The sequence below is a fragment of the Pimephales promelas genome, chromosome 3, assembly GCF_988280905.1.
Source record: "Pimephales promelas chromosome 3, fPimPro1.hap1.1, whole genome shotgun sequence".
In the NCBI taxonomy this organism is placed as follows: domain Eukaryota; kingdom Metazoa; phylum Chordata; class Actinopteri; order Cypriniformes; family Leuciscidae; genus Pimephales; species Pimephales promelas.
The window spans coordinates 48,392,289-48,404,886 of record NC_142771.1 but is presented as its reverse complement, the minus strand read 5'-3'; the positions used below and the strand labels follow the sequence as shown (position 1 = coordinate 48,404,886).

Genomic DNA, 12,598 nt, shown 5'->3' with positions numbered 1-12,598 from the left:
TACAGGACAGTCTCTGACTCCATATGTGACATATCAAACACTTCTATAAACACACAACAATATTACTAATAACTCTTCAGATTTACATGCAAGCTCTGGTTAATATTTCATATAAACTTAGATCTCTTCTGATATACTTTCTGCACTTTAAATCAAGTGTTTTTAGGGATAGTTCACCCGAAACTGTCCACTGACTTCTAATGAATGGACAAAAATATCACAATATTGTCTTTAATGTTCCACAGAAGAAAGAAAGTTATTCATCTTTTGATGGACATGAGCATATGTACATTATGTAAGTTTTTGAGTAAAGCATCTTTATAATACATTAGTAATACATGAATAATAGCGTGAGTAGTAGTTATTAGGTAAAAGAGTATAATGTAGATGCATTAGAAACACAAGCAAGACTACGAGCTGAAACTACTTGATGTTGTTGATCTGTCAGTCTATCGGGGGAATGAAGTGAGAATAAACCGTGCTTTATACAACCCTCCTCTTCATCGTATGATAAAGTCCTGCTGATCCAGAACGCCAGCAGAAGCATCAACACTACATCAACACATCTTTAATAAAACTCTGTTCACCGCATGTGTTTTATGGGCCGCAAACAGAGCAATTGATGAATCAAGAGTTGTCTCTAATAAAGCTGAATGCCATAGAAAGGACGGGTGTGTGAGTGAACAGAATGGCATTGACTTCATGATGTTGAAACTGAAGTGCAGGTCCGTGAATGAGACGCAGGCTTTAGCACTGAAACACAGCAGGCAAACGCTGCACTACTGACTCCAGAGTGTTCGTCCCGTGTGTGTGTCGAATCCTGATGTGTGTCAGTTCTACAACAGCAGTGAACAGACTTCATTAACCCTCCCACATCAGGCCTGATGAACATATACAGGACACAGTCAGCCAGTGGGTTCAGGAACAGGAGATGTTCAGACAATTCCCAAAATATAGGAAACAAATAATAGAAAGAATTATAATAATCATTAAAAAACTCACGTATAATGATCACAATTGTGTTGGGGAGAATGAGAAAAGTGTAAGTCAGAAGCACCAGGAACAAACTGCCCAAAATCTTTTTGCGCTTTACAGAAGTAAGAGATATTGCGCGTGAAAGACCGAGACAAGTGCCGATAAAACACAGAATGATTATCGGGTAGGGGATTAAATAGGCGATCGATCGGGACAGAGGTGTAAACAGCCGATAGTAGTTAAAGTCTGCAAAGATCAGAGGAACAAACCAGACGATCACAGAAATAACACAGCAGACTTTCAGTGAATGATGAGTTCTGTACCAGATAGGATGAGAAACCAGAAGATATCGTTCAAGAGCAACACATGCCATAAAATACAGACCCACAATCAAACTATACAAATATGCCCTATCCACCTTCTCTGACTCTGTGATTGTGTCTGTTAATATACAAATGATCTGAATGAGATCTGAAAGAATCAAATGAATAACAAACACTGGAGTGGAGCGCTGAGATTTGAGAAGAGCACACAACGCACACAGAGTTAAGATCATGACTACAATCTCAATGCCGGCAATGGTCCTGAAAATGATTGGTTCTGCAGCATCAAGTTTCCTGTAAAATTCCCTCATTTCACGCCTCCATTCATCATAACCTCCACCTGATCCGCTGATATTATAACCTCCTCCACCTGATCCGCTGATGCTGGTGTTTTGTCCCATTGTCTTCACAGGCACTAAATAACAAACCAGTCATTAGTTTAAAAAACATGCTTTCATTTACTATTGTAATCATATATTTATCTTTATTAAAACCAATAGGGAATATAATGTGTAAATAATAACTCAATAATATATAATAATAACACATAAGTTGTTTTCTGTGTGATTGTTGAAATGCAGTTTGCTCAGTTTGCTTGACATGTTGTTTAGAGGAGTGTGTGTAATGTTAGAAAGCTTGAAATACGTGAAATGTCAGATTAAAGTTTGTAAATCCTCCATTTGAACAATATGACAGAAGCAAGAATGCTGTTGTTGTGAATATTCAGTCCAGCACAGCTGCAAGTGTACAATGGTTTATTAAAGGAGGAATAAATCTTGAAGAACTTACATTACTGACAGGAGTGTGTGTTTGGTCTGCAGGTCAAAGCAGAAGTTTCTGGAATAACACACAGACTGACAGATGTTTCACAAGTTTCCACTGCCGTGTTTAAGGAGCTCTTCATTCACTGCACACACTGGAGAAACACACATCTTAAAGCTTGTTGATCTAACGGAGGAAATGCCTGAGATTACACACACACTATTTGATCCAACGTGTGAAACTGGAATGACCTAAAACACACGATGAACCAACAATGATAGAGTGAAAAACCAGTCTAACTTTCACTAATGGTTGGGCTCAACTACGACGACTGAAGTAATGTGAAAATGCTTTATATCTGATGATGCTTTCACTCTTAAAGTTCACTAGCGTTTATTCATATCCTCAGTAAAAGAAGAAACCCATGAATGATGGCGAGAGAAAGCACAAATACTCTGATCTCTCTAAAATATTGGTTCTTCTGCTGCTCTGCAAGCCTGTTTTCTGTCAGAAATGTAAATCTGTGTTGCTGACTGACTGAAATCACACACAATGTTCATTAAAGGAAAATAGTTTCATAATCAACATTAACCTTTTGAAACGTGAACAGATTTGGTGAATCGTTCATCGGAGGGAAATAAATCTCTCGTTTCATTAAAATATATCCGTTTTAATCTCATATCAAGCGCGTCTCCCCTGGAGTTCTTACTCGAGCCCGATCAGCCAATCAAAGAAAGAAAGGGCTGCACAATAGCCAATCAGAAAATAGCACTATTGTATCTGGGGAATTTTTAACGCAACAACCAATGAAAATAAAGCATATCCTGGAATTGTTCCCGTGATTCTGCTACAAGATCTCCCGATAGTTTCGTTCCCGCACAGAGGAAAGCACTGAGTCTCTCATCATCTCCTATTTTAATCTTACAACTAACTCACAACTTGACTGACACAAACAATCACAACTTGACTGCGGTTAGAGAATGATTCCCAGGTAATTATCATCAGTTTTTTACGAGTGTCATATAGTTCTGTTATAGCATTTCACTGATCTTTATTATAATGTTTTATGTTCAAGAGATTATATATCCTGCTGTACTTTTTAATTTACTTTGTATTTATTTTGCAGTGTACACAAGATAGTATATTAAAGTGTTCTTGATTTCAGAGTGTGTATGTCTTTATTTTGTTATTTTTGCACTTTTAATATACTATTTTGAATACCGCTATATACAGCTTTATTAAAAAAAATATTTCTAATGAGCTGAAATAAAGTTGTTTCAAAATAATTCATAACTAATACGCACTCAGTACAGTATCATTTAAATATATTAAGTATGTCCAGAAAAGACACCTGGGAAGACAGATGATGAAGTTTACGATCATCATCAAATGAATATCAAGAACCTGAAATGGAAACTGGATCCGGCAGAACCTTAAAGAAAACTTCCAAACCTGCTTTAAACAATTCCACCTTATTTCTTTAGTTTCTTCTCCACATAATCAAGCACACTAGCAAGTCAACAAGCTAAACAACATGTGCTAACGTTTGAGTAAAGGCAGAAACACAAGAACACAATAATTCCCACATGAGACGACATGATCTTACCGGGAATCAGACTGAAGACTGAAGACGCTGCTCGTCAGGAGATGATGGTGTTTATGAGCTGCTCTGCTTCTTTTATTAACTCCAGAAACACCAAAAAAAGATGCATTAAACATCATTTACAGTTAATGCATATGCAACCGCATCAGCAATCAGCAAACCACACTACACAATATAAAACCATTAACAAAAGCACAAGTGTTATACAGAGGAGAATGTGAATGGCCATTAATACAGTGTAAAACAATATTAAAATGTTGTCATACTGTAAGTTTATCAAATTATGATTATGCTTTAAGGGGAAAATAAAGACAAAATATTATAGCAAGTTTTTCTACTGAAAACAAACTTGCTACATCTTTATTTGCAGTTTCATTCCAAGTCAAGCCGAGTAGAAATGTATTTCTAGTTGGTTGTTGGCATCCTTCTGTCTTCGAGAGACAATGGTTTAGAATCTGCACCCAGGTCAGTCTGTGGTTTAGTTGCAGACTCTACTATGACTGTAGAGTCCGATACGGGAGCGACAGCACTGCTGACACTTGCTACAGGTATAAGCAGTGGTGATGTCAATGGGAACAGGCTGAACGCTTTGCTGCCGGCGAGTCCTCTTCTCCTCCCACTGCATTGCTCTTTTTTCTTCGGCTAAAAGGACACCAGTGTTAATGGTGGGTCGCCAATTTTCACGGTCCAATGTCACTGCTTCTCGGACAGATGCTGAACGTTTTCAAGTCTCGCTTGCAGGCGTCCTTATAGCGCAGGGTTTGCAGTCCAGATGGTCGTGTTCCTTTGGCAAGCTCCCCGTACAGAACGTCCTTTGGGATACGACCGTCATCCATCCTGCACAGGTGACCAAGCCAGCGCAGTCGCCTCTGTGTAAGGATGGTGAACATACTTGGCATACCTGCCTAGGCCAGGATGGCTATGTTTGTAATACGATCCTGCCAGGTGATGCTCAGGAGTCGTCTGAGGCAGCGCATATGGAAGGCATTCAGTCTTTGCTCTTGGTGAGAATATAGAGTTCAAGCTTCACTGCCATAGAGTAGGGTGCTCAAGACGCATGCTTGGTACACCTTCAGTTTTGTTTTGAGTGTCAATAGAGTGTTATCCCAAGCCCTCTTTGCTAGTCGAGCCATGGGGGTGGCTGCTTTGCCTATCCTTATATTGAGCTCAGTATCCAAGGATAGGTTACTGCAGATGGTGGAGCCAAGGTATGTGAAATTCTCCACTACCTCCAGGGTGTGGTCGCTGATAGTGATTTCAGGAGTGGTGTTGACATCTTGCACCATTATTTTGGTTTTCTTGATACTGATGGCAAGGCCAAAAGTGATAAGTCTCCGGAGGGCACCCTCAGTGTGTGCAGCAAGAGCAGCATCATCTGCAAACAACATCTCCCGTATGAGTACCCTGCGGACCTTAGTCTTTACTCTGAGGAGGGCAAGGTTGAAAAGGTTCCCGTCACTCCTAGTATGGAGGAAGATCCCGTCTTCAGAGTTGCAGAAGGTATAGCGCAGGAGCAGGGAGAAGAACAGGCCAAAAAGGGTTGGCACCAGAACACACCCCTGCTTCACACTGCACTTGATTAGAAAAGGGTCTGAGGATGACTCGCCATACTGGACTGTGCCCATCATATTCTCATGAAATGATATAATCAACTTCAAGAGCTTGGGTGGGCATCCAATCCTGTGTAGGAGAGTGGAGAGGCCAGCCCGACTGACCATGAAGAACGCCTTGGTCAGGTCTATGAAGGCATGGAGCAGAGGACGATTCTGCTCACGGCACTTCTCCTGTAGCTGCCTAAGGGTGAACACCATGTCCAATTGTTGACCGATTTGCTTGGAACCCACATTGCGCCTCCGGGAACACACGATCGGCAAGCAGTTGTAGGCTTAACCGGATAACACGTGCAAAGGCTTTCCCGACAACACTGAGGAGGGAGATCCCACGATAGTTATTGCAGTCACTGCGATCGCCCTTGTTCTTATAAAGCATCAGGATCTTAGCGTCTCGCATGTCTTGAGGTATGATGCCCTTCTTCCCAGCATTTAAGCAGGAGGTTGTGAAGATGGCCAAGAAGAAAGCTCCCCTTCTCTGCCTTGATTATCTCTGGTGGAATTCCATCACTGCCTGGTGCTTTCCCACAGGCCAGTGAATCGATGGCCTTCCCAAGTTCCTCGATGGTGGGTGGCGAGTCAAGCTCCTCCATGATGGGCAGAGGCATGCTATTTCGAATGGCTGTGTCAGCAACAATGTTCTCTCTCAGTTCCTGGTATTGCTCAAACCATCTCTCCAACTGCTTTCGGCGATCTGTGATGATCACGCCGGAATTAGATTTTAGGGGAGCAGTCTTGATGGCATTGGGACCAAACACTTTCTTCATGCCTTCATACATGGCTCGGAAATTACCACAGTCTGCCGAAGTCTGGATATCGCGACACAACTTCAGCCAGTACACTTTCGGGCAATCCTCTTTGTGTTATTACGTGCCTCTCTGAGGGCAACCAACGTCCTTGCAGAAGGCTGTCTCTTGTGCTTGAGGAGAATGGTACGTTTCGCAGTGATGACAGGCTTCAGCACCTCAATCCCTGACACAAACCAATCTACACTCCTTTTCACCTTTTTCCCAAAGGTGTCTGAGGCGACCTTTTACACGGCCCTGGCGAAACATTCCTGCCGCTCTGGCACTGATGTTCTTGCCGTGTTAATGCGAGGGTGGCCCTTCTGCTTCGAGTGGTGGGCTCATCTAAGTTGAAAACGCACCTTACTGCTGACCAAGGAATGGTCCATGTCGCAGTCAGCACTGTGTTATGTGCGGGTGATGAGCACATGCTTGAGCATGGGTCTCTCGAGTAACAATAAGGTCAAGCTGGTGCTAGTGTTTGCATCTGGGGTGTCTCCAAGACACTCTGTGGTGGGGCTTGGTGGGGAAGAAGGTGTTGGTAATGCACAAATTGTGGTAAGAGCATAGCTCAAGTAGTCGCTGTCCGAGTCAATTTTGTTTGAGCTCCATGCACCCGCTGAAGCAACAGGTTGTGGTGGGGTAGTACCTAACTACCCGGGGGCTGCCCGGGTTAAGGCGGGCAGTAACGACCCAATGGAACATGATGGTTTCTCTCACCGTCGGGAGCAACCCCTAGTGCCTGGCTCGACGCCAAATGAGCCATTAGTTATCACTGGCAAACTGCTGCTCCCCGTGTTGTTTCTGCACTGAAACAGTGCAGCTGGAGTGACCTTTCCAGGTGCAGGCCTGGGCTAATAATATGGAGATCCTGGGTTGCCCAGACGTCAGGACCCCCCTCTTGGCTTTGCTGGCAGGATCTAGCAGAAAGGCGAGCCAACACAGTCAGGTGTCAGCGCAGCTGCAGGAGTTGCCGGATGGTGACAAATTCCTTCACCATCTGCCTAAGGGGCTCAGCTCCTGATTTTCTGTTGGGGTTTACTCCCTTAGCCTTTTGCTTTTCCTGGGGCTAACCACAAGGCAGTGGTGATGGAGTCTGTACAGAGTTTTCCTTCTCTATTGAGGTATGATGGTAATTCCCTTTGGGTCGCTCTTTGTCTGGAACCTCCCCCTCGACCTTACCGCCATGGGTGACCCTACCAGGAGCTTAAACTCCAGACGGCATTGCTCTCAGGTTCATCGGAACATGCAAGGCTCTCCACCACAACAACCCGAGGAGAGCAAGCATAAAAAGCATAAAGAGAAACCATGCAACATATAAACACATTAAACAAAATACAAAAATAATAAAATAAATAAATAAAAAAGACACTGATGTTTGTGAATGAATCTGTCAGTAAACGTTGAGTTATTTTGATTCTGCACTACGCTTTAATAATGTTCCACTTATCTGAGTCTGACTCTAGTTATTAACACTTGACGTAGTGATAAATGTAAAGTATATGAACTGTCTCCACACGAGAAATGGCCATTTCTGTTAATTTACAAACCATTACAAAATGTGCGTTCCAAATGTTAGATGATGTTGTGTTAAAGGCGCCATAGAATGCATTGATGGAATATTTTAATTGTCCTCTGATATCTACATGAAGGTGTGTGGCTTAAGTAAAGGTAAAGATCGTCCAGATGAGCTTTTATATGTTTTACATTTTCATTTATAACTCTAGGATTTGTCCCTGCGTGAAATGGGATGTCATTTCCTTATCTGGAAGGGTCATGAATAATAATGTTGCTTGAGCTCTGCTCTGATTGGCTGTTCCACAGATTTGTGCAGGAGCTGTGGTGTACTCTGAAATACAAGCGTGCAAAATAATCATCGTGAACACAAAAGTGGTGTGGTGCATATATTTCACATCTGATTATTTAGAAGATTATAATATCTTAAATGATAAACAATAGAGTTGTTAAACGTTCTTTAAATTGTCCATCATGAAGGATTTAACCCGAAGCTCTTCTGCTGAGGATCATAATTGATTTGGTTTCTGCCATTAGAAAACACTTTCCTATTGAGTGGATGTGGGGGATTTTTTCCTCCGTTTTCAAAAGCTTTATTCCTGAAAGCTTGTTACTAAGAGATTCGATGGAACATTTCCTCATTTCCCATCAGCATTAATTTATTATGATTAATGCCACAAACCACTTCTAATATAACACAAATGTTACTGTTTATATTTCTGCTTCGAGTGGTGGGCTCGTCTAAGTTGAAAATGCACCTTACTGCTGACCAAGACTGTGGTACTGAGTGCACTACTACTACACACCACCAGCACAAACTCACACACACTCTGAGTGCACTACTACTACACACCACCAGCACAAACTCACACACATTCTGAAGAGTGTTCAGGTATTTTATTAAAACAGGAAAAATTCCTTTCAGTTGATCTTTTTCCCTGTAAAGGAAAAGACCTGCATAAAATGTGTGTTCTTCTCCATATGTAGTAGAATGGGATTTTTCCCCTTCGTGTTGGTTATCTTATATGGGAGTGTGTAGATGGAATAATTACGGCTGTGTATTTAAATGCGTAGACTGGAGGCACTAGAACTTAGGCTTTACCATAAATGAAATATAATATTGAAATATAAATATGTTTCTCCATATAGGCTACTCCCTTAAAGGACTTCAGGCATTAGACAAATATCAGTCTACGTTTTATTTTTAATTTTATGGAAAAGACACGCATTCATGCGTGACAAAAAAAATAGGAAGCAAAATATATTTTTTTGTAATTCTGTGAATTACACTGCGCAAAACGAATGAGGAAGGGTTTGCTCTCCAGTCTCCGTAGAACTTAAATATTCATTTTATTTTAGTTTTCGTGTTCGCATTTATGAGGAAAAAACAATGTTACAGACGCTACCGCTCTGAACCGGCACTAAAAGACTGCTTTAAAACTTTCACATAGACCTCAAACAGAAGACACAAGTTCTTTAAAGTGAATTTAGTTTAGTATTAATTGCACCTTTTAATTTTATGTTTATCAATGTTTCATTAACCAATTGCCTTTAAGAAGTAAAAGCAGACAATATTAGATATAAGGCTTGGGGGCGTGTTGGTGCACGTCTCATAAATAGACTATAGGCTATACCGAAACTCACCGTATAAATATAGCCGACTCCACAGACCTGAAAAATATATCTATATTATAATGTCTGCTGTTTTTTTTTTTTTTTTTTTACAAATAAAACTAAAAGTCTGTTGTAATGCAAGCCTCACTGAACATGTAACGAGTAAAATATTACTGAAAATTGATTAGTAATGCCTTACACTACTGCGTTACAGCAAAAAGTAATATGTTACTGTAATGTATTACTTTTTTAATGCGTTACTCCCAACACTGGCAATGTGCATCTAGCGTGGTCATTGGCTGCCCTGCGGCAACTGCAGCAGCCTACCAATGAGCCTGGCGTGACGACACGCCCAATGAGGGTGCTTCGTATCACAGCCCGCCAGAATGGGTGTGGCTTAGCATATAAGAGTACGGCTCGCAGACTGCTTTCCTGATTTTCATCTCTTCCGTGAAGCTCTACGCATAGCTGGATCCTGAGAGAAGCCGCCGCAGTCGAAACCAGCGACCAGCAAGCAGAGGAAAGCGTCAGAGGAAGCCGGTCGTCTTCGCCGCCTTCAGCCATCCGTGCCTGCTGCTCTATCCGGCGATAGTATCCTTTGCTCTACAGTGCGTGTTCACCGCCGCGACACTCACTTCTATCTGAAAGAGCACGAGACGTTTTTGTCAAAATGTCTTGCACTTCCTGTGTCTCGTGCCAAGCCCCGCTCAGCGCCAGAGACCGTCATGTGATCTGCTCTCTCTGCCTGGGCGCTCTCGTCAGGGGGATGCGTCCATTGTGAGGAACTTCCGATGTGGACCCTGCGGGCTCAACTCTAAGTTTTCAACGTGGAGGCTGTCACTCCGCCCTCTGTAAAACTGCACAGGAAGAAGCGCCGTTCTCAAAGACCGTTCGAGCCTGATGCGGCATTTAAGCGCTCGCCAGAGCCTCTCCCTCGAGCTTCTCCCTCGCCTTCTCTCGCCCCCCTCCTGGACGCACAGCTGCCGGCTCCGGCCCTCACTGCCGGCGCTTCAGGGGACGAGGCGGAAGGCGACACCTCAGATGACAGCTGCTCTATCCTGGCCTTGGACAGTGAGGATTGGTTGGGTTCTCACCACTCCGCCTCCAGGAATCTGGCCACACGCATGCTGGCATGGATGCGGTAATTATGCGCCTCCTCTCCATGGCATACATACAAACAAACCAACATAGTGCAGTAGTGAGCAATCTTGTAAATCCATAATTCCAACAGTGGCAAGAGTGATTTAAGTGTTTGATCTAAGTGTGTATGTGAGCGGGTGTGAGTGTGGGTGTGTGTACAGTATGTGTTGTGATGTCATGAGAGGCGACACATATCTCAGCGGGACAGTTCAAGTAGTGCAAGGACACCAAGTTCAAGTGCAAACAAGGATTTTATTCAGTTCTTTGGAAATATCAGAAATAGCGTTCCCAACTCAAAAAGTGTAACTAAGGATCAGGTCGGTCTTCAACAGTCAAAACTTAAAGGATGCCTCTGAGGGTGGAATCATAATCTTGTTTCCCTCAGGAATGTAAACTTTCAAAGTCTTTTCCAACCTTACATCAGTCCATGTTGCAGCCCAGGGCAAAGCCAGCCGTACGTCTTCCATATGTCTGGTGAGTATTTCCAACCTTCAGTATTCCTTGTGGAAACAATCCTGGCCTGGTCTTGGTTCTCCACAGAGAGCACAACCTGAAGCTTGACTGAAGGTTTGATATTGTGTAGTGTGTGATCCTCCATCAGCAGCTGCAGTTTCTCTCAGCTGTATCAGTGCAGTCACTGTGACGTCTGACTGACAGAGGTTTTTGTACGACTCTTTATCACTGTGTGAACACCCATTTACCACTGATATAGTGTCTACTCTGACAGTAATAATCTCCTGTATCTTCAGTCTGGACTCCACTGATGCTCAGAGTAAAATCACTGCCAGATCCACTGCCACTGAATCTAGATGGAGTTCCAGTATAACGGCTGCTTATATAATAAATCAGGAGTTTAGGAGCTTCTCCAGGTTTCTGCTGATACCAGGCTAAGTAGTTGCTGTATATTCCTACATCTATATGACACTCTATTGTTGCTGTTTGACTCAGTTGGACAGTTTTAACTTCAGGTTGAGTCAGAGTCACTCCTCTGGATTCTGAAGAAGAGAAAAGAAAGTCAGTCAGTTTGTTAATCACCTTATATTTGTATATTAAAATGATCAAAACAACAATGGCATATTATATTTATATTAAAAAGTAACAACCTTGAGCAAACAGTGCAATGGTCCAGATGAAGATGCAGATGTTGTTCATAGTTGTAGTTTCACGAGTTCACACTTACATATAATTTTGAGTGAGTAAGATTCAATGCGTATTTGGCGTGCTGTCCGGAGGGAGGGCTCCGTGCTCGGAATTCTGCCCGAACCCAGAGTACTCCCCCCGTATGCAAGTGATTTTTTAGAAAGAGGAGTGTGCAGGACTAGGAGTGTGGAGAAGGGGTGGAGGAGGGATGCTGCAAACTGCCAATGGATCGAGGTAAGACTGCTGAGTCTATATATACCCTCTTATCATTGGTTGCTGATTGCTGATTGCCGTCCACTCGTGTTAATTATCTGAACGTGCTCCTCCCGAACTTAGTTATTAACAAAACTTCATTTCACGAGTTCACACTTACATATAATTTTGAGTGAGTAAGATTCAATGCGTATTTGGCGTGCTGTCCGGAGGGAGGGCTCCGTGCTCGGAATTCTGCCCGAACCCAGAGTACTCCCCCCAAAAGGCTAAAGAGCAGAGGACAGCCGCCGGACTAAAGACCCCCCAAAGAGTGCCAAGAAATGGCGGGCTGGCATCTCGAGAAGGGGCCTGGATGCTTGGTCAGGGACTGCCTGGACTGATGGCCCTTGTTGACTGCGAACAAGGTGTGGTTGTTGTATACTTGTCCAGGAGGTTTTCGCGCTGCATCCACTGTAAGACCAAATATTCGCTGAAATGAAAGAGAAAACGTGAGTGCTCTACCTGGAACTTTCTCGCTCCGTCCGATGTGAGAACAATGCTCGCTGGACGGAAAGAGGAAACCTGAAAAGAGGAAAATGAGTGCTTATCCAGGAGATTTTCTCGTACTCTCGTCCACGGTGAGACCGAATGCTCACCGGATGAAAGAGAGAAAATTTAAGTGCTCTACTGGGAAAGCTCTCACTCCGTCCGCTGTGAGACCAATGCTCGCTGGACGGAAAGAGGAAACCTGACAAGAGGGGAAAATGAGTGTTTGCCCAGGAGATTTCTCGTATTCCATCCGCTGTGAGACCAGCTGCTCGCTGGATGAAAGAGAAAATTTTAAGTGCTCTACTGGGAAAGCTCTCACTCCGTCCGCTGTGAGACTAATGCTCGCTGGACGGAAAGAGGAAACCTGACAAGAGGGGAAAATGAGTGTTT

At 43.1% G+C, this 12,598-nt stretch overlaps 1 protein-coding gene and 1 pseudogene across 1 annotated transcript; both read right to left on the bottom strand.

Annotated features, from left to right (window-relative positions):
* On the bottom strand, positions 1–1,623 carry LOC120478386 (uncharacterized). Its single transcript, XM_089127868.1, has one exon. The coding sequence runs from the start codon at positions 1,607–1,609 to the stop codon at positions 701–703; it is 909 nt and encodes a 302-aa protein (XP_088983994.1). The 5' UTR covers positions 1,610–1,623; the 3' UTR covers positions 1–700.
* Positions 1,624–11,005: 9,382 nt separating this feature from the next.
* On the bottom strand, positions 11,006–11,479 carry LOC148995107 (immunoglobulin kappa variable 3-20 pseudogene; annotated as a pseudogene).
* Between the last annotated feature and the right edge of the window lie 1,119 nt (positions 11,480–12,598).

Excerpts from the sequence above, each read along its gene's own strand:
- LOC120478386 (XM_089127868.1), bottom strand. The coding sequence starts at position 1,609 with ATGAGGGAATTTTACAGGAAACTTGATGCTGCAGAACCAATCATTTTC.